General features: G+C 49.8%; 1 protein-coding gene across 1 annotated transcript; it reads left to right on the plus strand.

The window, feature by feature from the left end:
* Positions 1-81: 81 nt before the first annotated feature.
* MCM3 (minichromosome maintenance complex component 3) lies at positions 82-10,730 on the plus strand (the record flags this gene model as incomplete). Its single annotated transcript, XM_010177838.1, has 16 exons — positions 82-194; positions 997-1,205; positions 1,503-1,633; positions 2,818-3,056; positions 3,379-3,487; positions 4,517-4,670; positions 5,230-5,361; positions 5,916-6,124; positions 6,889-7,063; positions 7,247-7,373; positions 7,703-7,853; positions 8,024-8,164; positions 8,385-8,491; positions 9,782-9,864; positions 10,217-10,292; positions 10,532-10,730. Coding segments are annotated over 16 exons (2,355 nt in total), but the record flags the coding sequence as incomplete, so codon positions are not given.
* Between the last annotated feature and the right edge of the window lie 7,084 nt (positions 10,731-17,814).

Consider the following 17,814-nt stretch of genomic DNA (forward strand, 5'->3'; position numbering starts at 1 on the left):
GTCCCTTCCAACCCAAATCATTCTATGACTCCATGAAAGTGAGTTGTTTTTTGTGTGTTTTCTCCCCCATCCCTCTTGCAGGAAGATCAAGGGATTTACCACAGCAAAGTCCGGGACATGATCAGCGACAACCAGTATCGCCTCCTCGTCAGCATCAACGACCTGCGTCGGAAGAACGAGAAGAGAGCCAACCAGTAGGTGTGGGGCAGTGGGGTTTGCCTTTGGCACTGTGCCCTGGGTGGGATTGCAGTGGTCCAGTGCTGGTTTTGTAGGTCCTTTGTGGCAGGGAAGGGCCAAACCTTGTCATAGAATCATAGAATGGTTTGGGTTGGAAGGGACCTCTAAAGGTCATCTAGTCCAACCCCCCTGCAGTGAGCAGGGACATCTTCCACTAAATCAGGTTGCTCAGAGCTCCATCCAACCTGATCTTGAACACTTCCAGGGATGGGGCATCTGCCACCTCTCTGGGCAGCCTGTGCCAGTGTTTCTCCACCCTCTTTGTAAAACATTTCTTCCTTATTTCTAGTCTGAATGTCCCCTCTTTTAGTTTAAAACCATTACCCCTTGTCCCATCGCTCCAGACCCTGTCCTTGTCCTGTGCATCCCATGTCAAAGGTAGACCTGCTCGTGTCCCCCATGACAAAGCTTCTCCTATCCCTTCCAAACCTGCAAACCCATGATTTGGCAAAAACCTTTTGCAGCAAGCTGGTGTTGCTGGCACGATATAAATCATCTCCTTTTCTTAGGATGCTTGGGACTGTTTTGGACCCAGCTTGCCAATCTGTTCAGGGACACCTGAGGGCTTTCAGATGTGGTTGGGTTTGTTCAGCTCCTGGCTGTTGGTGGCAGGTGACCTGACACGGAGCTGTGATGGGCTTTGGGTTTTTTTGCCTGTTGCTCCTAATTCTTGGAGCACATGGAGCTGTGGGGAGGTGTTGAGGAGGAAGGCAGAAGGGACTGCAGATCAGTTTACATCATCACCTCTCTCTGTTGCAGGCTCTTAAACAATGCCTTTGAGGAGATGATCGCCTTCCAGCGTGCCCTGAAGGATTTTGTTGCCTCTGTTGATGCCACCTATGCCAAGCAGTATGAGGACTTCTACATTGGGCTGGAGGGCAGCTTTGGCTCCAAGCACGTGTCACCGCGGACGCTGACGGCCTGTTTCCTCAGCTGCATTGTCTGCGTGGAGGGCATCGTGACAAAATGTGAGTCTGGGGGAAGACCTGAGGATTTCAGGGCTGGTGGTGGGTCTAGGTTTTTGCTGTGGAGAAGCTGGAGTCCACCAGAAGCCATGGTACCTCTTGGCAACCTGGGTGAAGGGAGAAGGGGGCTTGGCAGATGGTCTTGAGTGTTGGGATGGTCTTTGAGCTCAACCAGTCCTAGCTGTGGTTGCTAGCAGTGTTTTCCAAGTGCAGTTAAGTGGTTGAGACCCTGTTGGGGACTGTCTGCTGATAACTGGCTGAGACATCCCTGCCCCTAACTCCTCTTTCTTCCAACCCCAGGCTCTCTGGTTCGTCCAAAGATCGTTCGGAGCGTCCATTATTGCCCAGCTACCAAGAAGACTATTGAGCGCCGATACACGGACATGACCTCCCTGGATGCTTTCCCATCCAGCTCCGTTTACCCTACGAAGGTGAGGTGAAGCAGCCTTGTGGGAAGCATCAGCAAGTTCCTCTGGGGAGAATCTTATAGTGGGAGCCCTTAGAGTGGTCTTCCAGTACCTGAAGGGGCCTATGAGAAGGCTGGGGAGGGGACTTTTTTCAAGGGCAAGTAGTGACAGAACAAGGGGTGATGGCTTTAAACTGGAAGAGGAGAGATGGAGATGAGATATAAGGAAGAAATTCTGTCCTGTGAGAGTGGTGAGACATTGTCCCAGGTTGACCAAAGAAGCTGTGGCTGCTCCTCCCTGGAAGTGTTGAAGGCCAGGCTGGATGAGGCTTTGAGCAACCTGGTCTAATGGAAGGTGTCCCTGCTGCTGGCAGGGGGGATTGAACTGGATGACCTTTAAGGTCCCTTCCAACCCAGACCATTCTATGATCCTATAAATGTGCTACCTCTGAGCCCAGGGTCTCCTATCCCTGTGCATCCCTTCTCCCTCTGCCAACATAGCCCATGGAGTAGAGAAAGGATGCATCACATGTGTGACAGTCCCAGAGAGCTACTAGGAACATGTGAAGAAAGTCTGTGTTGGATAAAAGGCCACCAGACCCACTAGTTCAGATGTTGGTTATGATCTTGGTTCTGTGGTAGCATGGTTTCTTGAGGGGCTATCAATCTTGTTGCTGCTGAGATCTGGGTCAGCATGGACATGCCTGTGCTCTCCTGGAGGGTGTGTGCACTCTTGGGTAGAGGGTTAGTCCCTTATTTGGGAAGGTTGACCTGAGCTTTGTCCCCATTGCACACAGCCTGCTGCAGGGGTGATGTGTCACCACTGCCTGCAGTAGGGACAGGGCTTAGACAGACTTAATGGTCCAGCAGTGATGGGTGTTGGCAGTGTTAGACCAGAGGGAATCTGGCAAGGAAGTTATGGAGGCCCCCTCCCGGGAAATGTTGAAGCCCAGGCTGGGTGAGGCTTTGAGCAACCTGGTCTAGTGGAAGGTGTCCCTGCTGATGGCAGGGGGGTTGGAACTAGATGTTCTTTAAGGTCCCTTCCAACCCAAACCATTCTATGATTCTATATGAAAAGCAACCCTTTCCAGCTGTCTTGGGTGTGTTGGGTGATGCAGCCTGTGTTCCCACTGCTCAGCTGACCACATCTCTTCTCCCTGTGCTCCTGAAAAATGGTGTTCGTCCTTTTTATTTGGGTTCCTCCTTTAGGATGAAGAGAATAACCCCCTGGAGACAGAGTTTGGCCTCTCAGTCTACAAGGACCATCAGACCATCACCATCCAGGAGATGCCTGAGAAGGCACCAGCAGGGCAACTGCCACGCTCGGTGGATGTCATTCTGGATGATGACTTGGTGGACAAGGTGAAGCCTGGGGACCGCATCCAGGTGGTGGGGACGTACCGCTGCCTACCAGGAAAGAAAGGGGGTTACACCTCGGGGACTTTCAGGTGAGCTTTCTTCTGTTGTACCTTCAGCCCTCCACCTGTCAGGTCATATCTCTGGAAGATGAGATCTAGGGCAGGCAGGTGGTCATCACAGAGTAACATCACTGTGTATCTGTGAGCTCTGCACAGAGAGGGTTGGATGTTCTAAAAGATGCTCCATTGATGGCCCAGTGCAGTCAGACAGAGGGGTCTACAGCTCTTGAAGCTTTCCAGCCCCTTCCAGGACTTCCTAGAGCAAATGATGACACTGTGGAAGTTTCTGCTGTGTTGTTGCTGTGACCTGTAGGGGTTTGCAGACCTGATCATGGCTGTGTCCCTTCTCCAGGACTATCCTCATCGCCTGCCATGTGAAGCAGATGAGCAAAGACGTCCGGCCTCTCTACTCTGCTGCTGATGTGGCCAAGATCAAGAGATTCAGCAAGAGTCGCTCCAAGGTATTTTAAGTCTTAAATCTAGAGGTCAGGCTTGTGTCAGAGCATGAGGCTTCAGCTTGAGCAGCTTCCAGGCTTGGCACGTGGCTAAGGAGGTGTCTTGTTGGGTTACAGGTAACTCTTCAACCCCCTTTAGCAACGTTACTGGATTTTCCACTCACTTGCTTTGCATTTTCACAGAATCACAGACTGGTGGGGGTTGGAAGGGACCTCAGGAGATCATCTAGTCCAACCCCCCTGCCAAAGCAGTCCAACCCCCCTGCAAAAGCAGGATCCCTACACCAGGTTGCACAGGAAAGTGTCCACACAGGTTTTGAACATCTCCAGAGATGGAGAGTCCCAGCTCTCTCAGCCTCTCCTCCTATGAGAGATGCTCTAGGCCTCTCATCATCTTTGTGGCCTCTGCTGGACTCTCTCTAGAAGATCCCTGTCCCTCTTGAACTGAGTAGCCCAGAACTGGACATAATTTTCTGCTTAGGCTTTGATCAGATCCTGGTTTTGGGTTTTTTGTTTTGTTTTTTTGTTACTGCTTCTGTGCTGCTAGCAGAGTGTCCATCCTGCATGCTGGCAGCTCTGCTGTGTCCATAGCTGTCAAACTGGAGGTCTGCCCATGTTGTGTGTCCTAACCCTGCCAGCTGGTTGCCAGAGAATTTCCTCTGCAGGAGAAACACTTCCCTCTTTCCTCTTGAAACCCAAAACCAGAACAAGATATGGAGATCTGCCCCAGTCTGGTCTTATGCTCAGACCTTTGCTTCATAGTGTGGAGAGGAGAAAGCCTTGATCTCACAGGGGTTGCTGCTTTCAGTTCTTGCTTGGGTAACCGTGACAGTCAGGATGGTCTAGGACTTCAGAGCCCCATTGAAAGAAAGCTCTGGCAGATGGTCTTCTCCTTCCTAAAGAATTTTCATCCCTGTGGTTCTGTGATAGGAATAAGCTCCTTTTTTGTGCCAAGATGGACTTGTGGAGCATTGCTCCCTGTTCTTGTTTGCTACAGCCCATCTGATGGGCCGTGCTTTGCCTCTTCTGCTTTAGGATATCTTTGACCAGCTGGCGAAATCCTTGGCTCCCAGCATCCATGGACACGAGTACATCAAGAAGGCCATTCTCTGCATGCTGCTTGGAGGAGTGGAGAAGGTCCTGGAGAATGGGAGCCGCATCCGAGGAGACATCAACATCTTGCTGATAGGTCTGGAAAGGCTGGGCAAAAGCATCCTCAGTTGTTGGGGTGGAGGAGGAGATGAAGGAGGATTTTTCTGGACTTAGTTTCATGGGGTAACTGAGGTTAGATGGAACCTCTGGGGGCATCTGGTCCAGCTGTGTGCACAGGGCAGAGCCACTGCCACTGCTAGATCAGGTTGCTTTGGGACTTGTCCAGTTGGTTTTGAACATTTCCAGGGATGAGATCCCATGGCCTCTGTGGGCCATTATCCCAATGTTTGACCACCCTTAAGGAGATTTATTTTTCTTCTACCATCCAGTTGGGATTTCCTGTGTTCCAGGTTGTCCCTGTTGCCTCTGTTCCCATCACCATACACCTCTCAGAACCCTAGCTCCATCTTCTCTATTTCCTCCCACTGGGTCATTGAGGAAGGCGAGAAGATCATCTGATCACCTTATTTTCTGAAGGCTGAACAAACCCACTTTAGTCCCCTTTAGCCTCCACCCGCCCCTCCACTGAGGAGCCCCAAACTGGACACAGTATACAGGAGATCTGTGGCCATTAAACGTTGTCTTCTCCATTTCAGGAGACCCTTCTGTTGCCAAGTCCCAGCTGCTGCGGTACGTGCTCAGCACTGCACCCCGCGCCATCCCCACCACCGGCAGAGGCTCCTCCGGCGTTGGCCTGACTGCTGCTGTCACCACAGACCAAGAAACCGGTGAGGATCGGGTTGGTTCCTGGTGGGAGCTGTCAGAGACATGCTTGATAACACCTGGGATGGACTTTGCAAAGTCCAGGGTTGCTGGTTGTCCTTTCTGCACTGACATGACGTGCTCCATCCAGAAGCTTTATTGCAATGATCATGGTGTTTAGGCGTTCTTTTATCCACCTCTGTTAGATAGTGGTCTTCTCTTCTCCTCTTCTCTTCTTGGTGCACCCCATATGGGGGCTAGCAGCAGCCTGGATCTTGTCTTGTTTGTCTTGTTTGTCTTGTTTGTCTTGTTTGTCTTGTTTGTCTTGTTTGTCTTGTTTGTCTTGTTTGTCTTGTTTGTCTTGTTTGTCTTGTTTGTCTTGTTTGTCTTCCTCCTCATCCTAGGTGTCCTCCTTCTACTGTCAAGTTGGGTAGCCCTGAAGGGTGCTACTGCTCTTTGAGGTTTAGCCTGGTCACAGGAGTTGTGCTGTGATGGAAGGGGATGGCAGGGCAGGAGATGTGTGGAGCTGCTGAACGGTGGTTGTCCTGGCTGACCCTCTATTTCTCCTACCCCATTCCAGGTGAACGGCGCCTGGAAGCTGGGGCCATGGTGTTGGCTGACCGGGGGGTGGTGTGCATCGATGAGTTTGACAAGATGTCTGACATTGACCGTACGGCCATCCACGAGGTGATGGAGCAGGGCCGTGTCACCATCGCCAAGGCCGGCATCCACGCCCGCCTCAACTCCCGCTGCAGTGTCCTGGCGGCGGCCAACCCTGTCTATGGCCGGGTGAGTGCTGGTGTTTGCTGGTCCCCTCCATGGGGAAGGGTGCTGGCAGCTGTCTTGGTGGAAGAAGCAGCTGGTAAAACCCAAAAGATCCCCTAAAACCAGTGACTTGGTTCTTGCTGCCACTGGGATCCATGGGGTAGTGAAGACCTGGTTGGTTTGACCTCTGTTGCAGCTCATGGCCCTCCTGGAGGAGAGAGGGGCTCTTCTCTCAAGTAACTAGTGATAGGATGAGAGGACATGGCCTCAAGTTGCACCAGGGGAGGTTTAGATTGGATATTAAGGAAAATTTCTTCACTGAAAAGAGTGATCAAGTGTTGGAACAGGCTGCCCCGGGAGCTGGTGGAGTCACCATCCCTGCAGGTGTTCAAAAAACATGTAGACATGGCACTTCAGGACATGGTTTAGTGGGCACGGTGGTGTTGGGTTGATGGTTGGAATTGATGATCTTAGAGGTCTTCTCCAACCTTAAATGATTCTATGATTGGTTCTGCCTGGATGTCTCAGGGCAGCCCAGTGAACCTTCATCCTGGTGACAAGCCTTAGTCTTGGTGTCTGATCTGGGATCACAGAAAAATATCTACACCCACCTCCCAGGATGGGGAAAAGAGGCCTTACTGCTGCAGCACGCTGGGTTTAGTGTGGTGTCCAGCTGCCTGGACATCCATCCTTTAGGTCCTGGCCTGAGGAGGTCCTCCCAGCCTCCTTGGCAGAGAAGACTGGCCCATGAGAGTCTCCTGTAACCCCTTATATTGTCCTCTTTGCAGTACGATCAATACAAGACACCCATGGAGAACATCGGCCTGCAGGACTCGTTGCTCTCCCGCTTTGACCTGCTCTTCATCGTGCTGGACCAGATGGACCCTGAGCAGGACAGGGAGATCTCGGACCACGTCCTGCGGATGCACCGCTACCGTAACCCCAACGAGCAGGATGGGGATGGTGAGTGGCTTGTAACTGCAACCTCCTCGCTGCTCAGTCCTGTCCTTCCTTGGTAGGTTGTCACCCCTTGGTGGCAGTTCTTTGGGCTCAGCATCCCTGGCTTTGTTGAGGGCTGCTTTTGGTGGCTTTTGAAAATTGCTCCAGAAGTTAAAAGCCTGTTCTCTATGACCTTCCCCTCTCCAGCCATGCCCCTGGGCAGTGCTGTGGAGATCCTGGCTACGGAGGATCCAGACTTTGTGCAGGAGGAGGAACAAGAGCTCCAAGTGTATGAGAAACATGATGACCTCCTGCATGGGCCCAGCCGCCGCAAGTGAGTCCTTCATCCCACATCCCCTGGAGCTTTCTGGGGGTTTCTAGCACTGTGGGTTTATGGGTTTGGCTTGAGCATCCAGTCAGTGGCTGATTGATGGTGCCAATGATGCTCCAAATGGTCCATGGGAAGGTGTGTGGGCAGGATGCCAAGGGAGTCCTGCTCTGGCCTTGATGTCTCATGCCAGGCAGTTGAGGAACATCTCCTGGAGCTGAATTCCCCACATGCCTGAATACTCACAAAGGGTAAAAAGTGGGAAGCCCACTTCTGCGAACACCCTTTGCCCATCTCCACCTTGGAGAACGTGGGTGTGGATGTATTCCTCGCAGGGAGAAGATCGTCAGCATGGAGTTCATGAGGAAGTACATCCACGTAGCGAAGATGATTAAGCCTGTCTTGACCCAGGAGTCAGCGAGCTACATAGCAGAGGAGTATTCCCGCCTGCGCAGCCAGAGCCAGATGAACTCGGACATCGCCAGGGTGAGCCCCAGCAGCAGCTCCCTCTCAGGCCAGGAAGAGGGAAACTGAGGCACAAGCTTCTTTCTTCCCTTATGGGTGTTTTCCACCTTGAATGTGACACCTCTCAGTGAGGTGGGATGCTGTGATGGGAGTCAGCCTTGCAGAGAGACATCTCTTTGTCCCCCTCTTAGACCTCTCCTGTCACAGCCCGTACCCTGGAGACCTTAATCCGCCTCTCCACGGCCCACGCCAAGGCCAGGATGAACAAGACTGTTGATCTGCAGGATGCTGAGGCGGCTCTGGAGCTGGTGCAGTTTGCCTACTTCAAAAAGGTGGGAGGAAGGTGGCCCTCGATGGCCAAGGGGTCATAAAATTGTCAGCAGAAGAGGGTGGGTTTGGTCAGGTTGAGCACTCTGGGCTGCTGGTGGGATCCTTCCCTAGTGACAGTGTGGGGATGGGGCAGCTGTGGGATCTTGGGTCCCTCAGGGTTGGCCCCTGAAAAGCAGCTTGAGTGGAAAAGGGGGCTGAGTCCATCCTACCTTTGCCACACAGGTGCTGGAGAAGGAGAAGAAGCGTAGAAAGCAGGCGGAGGACGACTCGGAGACCGAGAAGGAGGAGGATGAGGAGTCTCAGCCCAAGGAGGAGCGCAGGACAAGGAGGTAGGAATCGGGGAGGATGAGAACGTTGTGCAAGGAGCAGCAGCTTCTTCTGAGGTTGCAGCCAGCAGTGCTGTCCTTGGGGAAGGACTCCATGTTTTGCTCAACCTAGTGGATCATCCTCCTCCCAATTTGTTACAGAATCACAGACGGGTTTGGGTTGGAGGGGACCTTAAAGATCATCCAGTTCCAACCCCCCTGCCATCAGCAGGGACACCTTCCACTAGACCAGGTTGCTCAAAGCCTCATCCAACCTGTCCGAGAACTCTTCCGGGGAGGACCAGCCACAGCTTCTCTGGGCAACCTGTTCCAATATGGGGATACCCTTATTTGATGGATAAGGAATTGGCTGGATGGCCACATCCAGAGAGTTGCAGTCAATGGCTCAATGTCAAAATGGAGATCAGTAATGAGTGGTGTCCCACAGGGATCTGTACTGGGACCAGTACTGTTTAATATCTTCATCAGTGACATAGGCAGTGGGATCAAGTGCACCCTCAGCAAGTTTGCAGATGACATCAAGCTGAGTGGTGCAGTTGCTATGGTTTAGGGAGGGACACCATCCAGAGGGACCTGGACAGGATTGAGGAGCAGGCCCATGTGAACCTCATGAAATTCAACAAGGCCAAGTGCAAGGTCCTGCACCTGGACTGGGGCAATCCCCAATATCAGCATGGGCTGAGGAATGAATGGATTGAGAGCAGCCTGCCAGAGGATTTGGGGACACTGGTGGATGAAAAACTGGATGTGAGCAGAAACATGTGCTTGCAGCCCAGAAGACCAACCGTATCCTGGGCTGCATCAAAAGCAGCATGGTCAGCAGGTCAAGAGAGGTGATTCTCCCCCTCTACTCCAGTCTGGTGAGACCCTACATGGAGGGTAGACTTAGACTTGACATAAAGAAACAATGAGGTCGGTGAGACATGGGAGCAGGTTGCTGAGAGAAGTGGTGGGTTCCCCATCCTTGGAAGTGTTCAAGGTCAGGTTAGATGGAGCTTGAGCAACCTTATCTAGTTGAAGGTGTCCCTGTCCATAGCAGGGAGATTGAGCTTAGATGATCTAACCCAAACCTTTCTGTGATCCTATGACAGTCTCCAACCCTCGGGGCTGGTACTGGCCTGGGTCCTGTGCCATGAACAGGGGTTTGTGGCTGGAGGGTGGCTTACCTGTGAACTACAGGTACCCTGTGTGGTCTTGGCCAGATGTTGCCAGGAGATTCGAGTCTAGAGGGGGGGAGTGCTGAGGTCTGCAGTTCATCTGGAGCAGGGGTGACCTCTTCTTCTCCCCACCCAGGAGAAAGAAGGCACGCACAGGAGGTGAGGGGGACTCCTACGACCCGTATGACTTCAGTGATGCTGAGGAGGAGATGCCAGAGGGTGAGTCCCTGGGGTTTTGCTGGCTCCTGAAGGTGCTGCTGTCTTTTGTCTTGGTGGGTCTGTGTACCTGGGGAGCAGTGATACCATGAGGTCACTTGAGGTCCCTGATGTCGTACCATCCAGCCACACAAATCAAGATGATTTTTTGGGGGTTTTTTTGGAAACCCTCCATGACCATGTGGGACAGGAGAGTCAGTATTGCTGATTTTTCTGTCCTCTTTGAAACTGCTGCAGAAGTAACAATGTTGGGAGGGAGTTTGGCATCTCCCACCCCATCCTGAGGCCAAGTGCTTTGGCTCTCTGAGTGCTTGGACACCAGACAGGTTGAAGGTAACTCCTCTTTCTGCTCCAGTCCAGGCACACACTCCCAAGACACCCGATGCCTTGGCTGCTGGCGAAGCGAAGAAGCTGGAGTTGGCTGAGCCAAGGTGAGTGGGGGCTGGAGGAGGTGCCTGTCCCTATATGTCCTACCCCACCCTGGTGGGTCCAAGTTGTTTTCTGATGCTGAAGATGCATCTGTGGTGGGTGATCCCAGCTCCAGTTTCAGCTTTCCTGCTGGATGCTGATTCTGGAATGGGGAAGGGCTGAGGTATCCTGGGCTGGGAAGGAAGGGGGAGGACTTCCTTCTGGTCTCTGAGAAGGATTACTTCTCACCTTGCCTGATCAGGTTGAAAGCATTCAAGGCTGCCCTCCTAGAAGTCTTCAAAACTTCCCATGCCCAGTCTGTGGGTCTGAAGAACGTGATGGAGTCCATCAACCGTGACAACCCTGAGCCTTTCTCGCTGGCTGAAGTGAAGGTGGCACTGGCCCATATGCAAGATGACAACCAGATCATGGTGTCTGATGACATTATCTTCTTAATCTGAGCTTCTAGGCAGAAGAGCCCAAGTTCTCATGGACTCTCTTTCTGGAGACTCTTTGTGTTTGCCTTCAACTCTCTCCTGAATGCTTCATCTGGCTGAGCTGAACTTTAGGGGAGCTCAAATCTGTGCACTTTACAGTCCTTCCTCACTGTGCATTGCTGGCACCAAAACCAACCAGGAGCTCTGGAAACTCTCTTACTGTTGCTGTCTTCAAACTGGAGTATTTGGGAAGAGGTTTGTTTCTGCAGGGAGCTGAAAGGAAAAACTTAGGTGTGAATTATCCATGTTCTTCACATATTGTTTTTAGCTCTGGTGGGAATAATTCCAGCCTTTGAATAAAAAGATCTGGATTTGGGACTCTATCATTCCATAGCAGTGGTGGTGAGAAGCAATGTGAGAGCTCCACTATTAGTGAAACTTCTATTTTTCCCTTTTTTAACCTTTTTTCTTAATTACATAGCCCAGATCTGCTTGTCTCACAAGTCATGATGCCTAATGCCTGTCCTGTTGGCTCTGAACAGCCTCTTCTTCCACTGATTTCCTGCCCACTTTGTGGAGGACAATTTCTGGTGATGGAGGGCCATGTGTAGTCTGACCTGCTCCATCACCCATGGGTCAGCTTGATTTGTAGATTTTTGAAGCATTGCTGGAAGTTTTTGCCCCAAGAATGTGGGAAGGACTGAGATGCTCAGAGATGCCCAGAGGACATGGCCCTGGCACATGAGGGTTTGGTCTCCAGCTGCTCCTGGCTGCTCCAGTCTTGGACTGTGCTTGTATGAGGGCCACCACAAATGGGAGGAAACCTTCTGTAGCAAAGAAAGGTGAAAGCCATGGGGACCTGAGGTCCTGCATCCCCTGTACATCTTGCTGGCTGAGCTGCTGCAAGTCTTCCTGTGTCCTGTGGAAGGTAACCACAAGCTACTGAGATGATAAAAGCCTTCTCTTATTCTTGGGAGATTTGTTGAACCATCTTGCTTTCTGTTGACCACTTCTTGGAGAAAGGCTGTTCCTGGAAACCAGCAAGCTCCTGTGTTTTGAGATGGTTTTCAAGAAAAGCTGAACATGTGGTCAAACCAGTCTTGGCTGCTCGTGATGCTACAGCTGCTGAAGGTTTGGGATTTTTTTAAATTGTGGGTTTTTTTGGGAGGTGTCTTGGCAAGTTTGAGGTTGAGCTTTGGAGAAGACCCCAATCGGCACAGGCTGTGCTGTTGGCCCTGCCCATTTCTGAGTATCTTGTTTCTGGATGCCATAAATATTGATATGAATAATAAAAACTTCTAGATACTATTCCTCCATGACTTGCTCCTTACTTGGATTTAAAGTGTTCCCACTTCAGGAGATGCAACTCTGCAGTCTCCTGGGGACCTGCACTGCTGTGGAAAACCTTCAAGTATCTGCCTGCCCCTTTGGGCTCAGGGATGGTGTTGGGGATGTCCTTCCACCATGATGCCTTTGTCTTGGTGGACTAGGCACTTGCAGAAATGCTCTTGGGCTGGGCTGGTAGTAAATGTGGGCAGCTCTTGCTGCTCCCACTGTGGCTCTGTGACCTCTGGTGGCTAAAAGGACTTGGTAGCATCTTGTTGCACAGGTAGGATGGGAAACCCCCATTTTTCTTCTGCAAACAGATCTGTTGAATTGTAAAAGCCTCATTTCTGATTTTTCTTCTCTCATCCACAACAACTGTGAAAACAGGCTTTCAGGTTTGGAGGGGATTCTGCATCCTCCTAAAGATTGGTTGGATGTATCACACTTCTGCAGTCACCTCAGTCTGACAAAGAAGGGCAACGGAGCTGGGGAAGGGTCTGGAGCACAAGTGTGCTGAGTTCCCAGCTGAGGGAACTGGGGTTGTTGAGCCTGGAGAAAAGGAGGCTGAGGGGAGACCTTGTGGCTCTGTGCAAGTCCCTTGGAGGAGGGTGGAGAGAGGTGGGGGTGGGTCTGTTCAACCAAGGAACAAGTGACAGGACAAGAGGAAATTACCTCAAGTTGCACCAGGGGAGGTTTAGATTGGATCTGAGGAAGAATTTCTTCACTGAAAGGCTTATCAAGCATTGGCACAGGCTTCCCAGGGAAGTGGTGGAGTCCCCATCCCTGGAGGGATTTAAAAGATCTGTAGATATGGCACTTAGGGACATGGTTTTGTGGGCATGGTGGTGTTGGGCTGACAGTTGGACTTGATGATCTTAGAGTTCTTCTCCAACCCTAATGATTCTATGATTTGTGGGGCTGGGAGAGATGCTGAGCCCCCATGTTCTTTGCTCTTGCATGGCCACTACCATGGTGGCTCCAAGCTGCAAAGCCCATGGGCTTTGGGGCAATGGGCCAAACGTACCCAGGTGTCTTTTGGAGGATATAGGTGGAATTTTCTTACCAACTTATTCACGGGCAAAGGAACCAACCTTTCTCTTCTGGAAAGGTGAGTACAAAAAGTTCCCCAGTAATTTCTGCTGCTCCAACATTGCCTTGTAGGAGTGGGGATATTATCTCCTTCCTCTCTCCCTGCTTCTCCCTGACTTTTGGAGGCTGTTCCTCTTTGCAGGTCACAGGAGGGAGCAGTGAAGGCATTTGGCCAGAGTGGCTTTTCAGCTCCATCTCCTATTCTTCTGGCGTTGCCTTTTTGATTTCCCTTCCCATAGAGCTACGAATATTGTATTTCCCATGAGAAGACACCAGGAGGAGCTCCAGGGTAGGTAAATCTGGATTATTTTACTGTCCTTTAACCTAAAATGGTAGGATGTACGGACAGATAATAAAGAAAAAGTTGTATCACAATAAAGCAATAGCAAAACTACAAGGCAAATCATGCCAAGGCCAACTAATGCTACTCCTTGACAGCTAATGGGATTTGTGGTTAGGAGATGAACCCTAGGTGTGTTTCATCTTCATGTTATTAAGCCTTTTGATGCAGTTACATCTAGTCTCTCACAAGTGAGCTAAAAAAGTGGTCTAAAAATGAAAATACAGGGTGGTGGGTGAATACTTGCCTGGAAAAACCCTACTCAAGCGAGTAGTTGTGATAAGGGGAGGATGGAGAGAGCAGGATTCCTACACAGGGGTTTGTCTTCAGTCCAGCACAGGTGACCCCTTTGGTTAGCAGACTAGGTAAGGGAACAGAACATCTGCCTACTAATATTGGCAGGTGGTGATCAATTGGGATGTGCCTTGAACGTTCAAAAAACAAAGTTAGAGTTGAGGAAATAATATGAAATATGTAATATCCAGTTCAATCAAGATGTGTATAAACCTTGGAACTGAAGTAGGGTAAATCACCTGCCTTAATCAGAGACTGGAGTCTGAGGAGGAGAGAATAGTCATTGAGCAAGTAGATCACAAGCTGAACATGAGCCAATAAGTGTCATGTTGGTGTCAAGACCCTGGTCTAAAATGTTACAGAGTCTAAAAGACGTGATGGTTTCAAAGAAGAAAGATATATATATATATTTTTTTTTTTTCCCCTTGGTCACAAAAGAGACTAATGAGCTTAATTGTGACATGCAGATCTTCAGGAAGACGTTAGACAATCACTGATCAGGAAGGATTAGAGTAGAGATGGTGCTATACTGGGGCTGAGCAAGAGGCTATAGATGCATTAAGGTCCTTTCCAAACTCCCTTCCAGCCTGATTTCCTATAATACATGAGGGAAATAGGGCACAAGGTACAAAACTATGGGATGTTTCTGCAGCTCTTGACTTTGGCTGTGTCATGCCATTCCAAAGCACTGTACGCTAAGAAGGGCTTGGACCCAGACTTTCCAAAGGATCTGAAAGCATGGAAGACCTACCAGCATAAGAATGCAAATCCTACCTACATTGTCTATGGAAGAACCTATATCTAAGGGAGAGGTAGCTGGGCTTTCCCCAGAATGACCCTGATAATGTGCTGACTAAAACTTACCTTGATGGGAAAGAATCAGATGACAAAGCTGATCGTGTCAGCATGACTGAGACCAGCACCTGACTTTTTAGATGAATCCTACAAAATATATGACAGCATAAACTTCATCTCCTACCAGGAAATGGGGAGTGTGCAATCTCTCTTGAGGAACATCATGCTCCTTTTGAGATTAAAGATCACAGTTAATAAAAATAATGATTCTGGGAATCCAACTTGGGCAACAAAGAGTTTGGTTTCATATGTTCCCCGTTGCCTCCTCTCACATCATGTCCTTAATAATTTACTTGGTCTCATCCTATGTTGTGTGGAAGTGAGAACAGGAGCCCTAGTTCTGGCCTTGACTCTTATTTTAGGTTGGGTGACCTGATACAGAGAGTCTGTCCACCCGTGCCCATGTGCATCACCCATCACCCAGCTGATGACCAGGGCTGGGTTATGCATCTGAGGTGCAAATGCAGTGGTGGGTCATGCACCCAGATGTTTCCCTGGTGCTGTATTTAACACACTGTGCTTTAGCATTAAATTTTTTAATTCCTTAGTCCCCTCACTCTTGGCAGGGCTATTGGTGCTAGAAATTCAGTGTCCTGTGTATCTGCTGGCTGTGGGATGGGTGAGCGCCCAGGGTGTCAGACTAAGGGTGAAATCCTCACACCAGCACCATCAACATCAACTAATCCCTAACTCCTGCTCAACCCACAGCTCTGGCCAAAGTGTGAAGCCAAGTCAGGGTTGGCAACCAAAAATGAGGTTGGTCATGGCCCGTAGAGGAAACCTGGAGGCACTGCTGGTCGCCTCCGAGGGCCACCAGCAGTGACAAAGAGCTGTGGTCGTGCTGGGGCAGTGCATGCTGATGGCTCCGTGCAGAGGTTTCTGCTGCTGGTATCTGTGGCATGCTTGGCCAGCCACATTTCCCCTCAGAAGTTGGTGTTTCCAGTTCACATCTCTCAGCTGTGGTCTACAACTTGGTCATGAGTCTTGCTGGCCTGATAAAGCGCCGGTAGCAAACCCCACCGGGGGTAAACACGGACGCGTACAGTCAGGTCTCTAAACCAGAAGGTAGGAGAATTTGTGGTGTCACACATCATGAAGGGAAAAACCTGGAGTGGCCAGCGAGGCAGGAGTAAGCTGCTTCAGCTACAAACCCTGGTCTGTGCTTGTGCTTTGGCTGAGTTCAGCTCCGAAATATTTATTTGGCTCTGGCATTTGGAGACTTCAGGGGTTGTGATTTCAGTCCCATTATCTCCTTTTCTGCTGCAGGCAATGGAAGGTCCTCTGCTGTGCTTCAGCAAAATGATCATGTCTTCAAAGTGTGACTACTAACTATGACTATTTCATAGAATCATTAAGGTTGGAAAAGACCTCTAAGATCATTGAGTCCAACCATCAACCCAACACCACCATGCCCACTAAACCATGTCCCTAAGTGCCACATCTACCTGTCTTTTAAATACTTCCAGGGATGATGACTCAACTACTGCCTGTTCCAATGCTTGATAACCCTGTCAGTAAATAATTTTTTCCTAATATCCAATCTAAATATCCTAATATAAAATCTAAATATCCTAATTTGCAGGGATGCAGCTGAGAAGCGACACTTGCTTTGCCCAGCAGCGAAGTCAGTGAGATGCAGGTCATGATTTGGCACCCGCTGTTTGTTCCTCCAGGTTCAAAGGCATTTGAGTCGTTTTGTTTTCTGTCTGCACTGGAGTTTTAATTCCATGTTTCCTTGGAGGTAGTACAAGTGCCTTCTGTGATGTGTGAAAGCTGAGAAGTTCAGAGGAGCTTAATCATAGAATCATAGAATGGTTTGGATTGGAAGGGACCTTAAAGATCATCCAGTTCCAGCCCCCCTGCCATCAGCAGGGACACCTTCCACTAGACCAGGTTGCTCAAAGCCTCATCCAACTTGGCCTTCAACACTTCCAGGGAGGAGCATCCACAACTTCCTTGGGCAACCTGTTCCAGTGTCTGACCACCCTCACAGTGAAGAACTTCTTCCTAATCTCTAATCTAAACCTCCCCTCTTTCAGCTTAAACCCATTTCCCCTTGTTTTGTCATTAACTGCCCTTATGAAAAGTCCTTCCCCAGCTTTCTTGTAGCCCCTTCAGGTACTGGGAGGCCGCTATAAGATCTCCCCAGAGCCTTCTCTTTTCCAAGCTGAACAGCCCCAACTCTCTCAGCCTGTCCTCATAGGAGAGGTGCTCCAGCCCTCGCATCATCCTGGTGGCCTCCTCTGGACTTGTTCCAGCTGCTCCAGGTCTCTCTTGTGATGGGGGCTCCAGAACTGGACACAGTATTCCAGGTGGGGCCTTACCAGAGTGGAGTAGAGGGGCAGAATCCCCTCCCTCGACCTGCTGCCCACGCTTCTCTTGATGGAGCAAACAGTGGTTTTCTTTGTAGTAACTCAAGTGTAGAAGAATTCTTGCTGAAATTAAAACTTCTCTTTGATTTCCAAGTCCCCATCCCTTTGTAACATGGGAGCGAAAAGCTTTTTGAGATAACGAGTATTTTTTCCTCCCTTATAATGATTTATATTAAGTGACCTCTTTTAGATTAAATTTTCAGCAAACTTCAACTCAAGACAAGTTAAGTTGTAGGAAATTTCAGGTCAAAGAGGGAATCCCTGCTGAAGTTATAAGCCGCTGAAGGCAGCAGATGTGGGTGGAAAGTGGTGGTCAGGGCTAACAACCCAGTATTTGGCGTGATGACGTCATTGCTTCATCGCATGTAACAATTTCCACCTAACCTTGTACCTGCAAAATCCAACCCATTTTCATGGCAATGCCCTTTTCCTTTCACTGCAAGTGCTCGGGGGGAAAAAAAGGAGGTCAGATTTGGGGCTGTAAAACTGGATTTCTGGTAATTCTACCCTCTCTTGGTCTTCCATGTTGCATCTCAGTAGATGCATTTGTGGATATATTGATGTGAACAGTCAGAAGAGGAACATGTGTCATGAAACTGATATTCCCTCATGTGAATTTAGCAATATGAACTAGAAATATGAAAAATTTACGTGAGATGAGTTGCTGGTCTGTGAATCGTCAGTTGAATCAGACCACAAAATCATGACAACATCCTGTAGTGGCATAAAGCATCAGTTGATGGAGATCTCTGCCAGTATTATTTAAGAGACGTGATAGAGCAGGGATTGGACTAGTTCATTCTCATATCACAGAATCACAGAATGTTGGGGA

This window comes from Antrostomus carolinensis, unplaced genomic scaffold (assembly GCF_000700745.2).
Source record: "Antrostomus carolinensis isolate BGI_N321 unplaced genomic scaffold, ASM70074v2 scaffold17741, whole genome shotgun sequence".
NCBI lineage: Eukaryota > Metazoa > Chordata > Aves > Caprimulgiformes > Caprimulgidae > Antrostomus > Antrostomus carolinensis.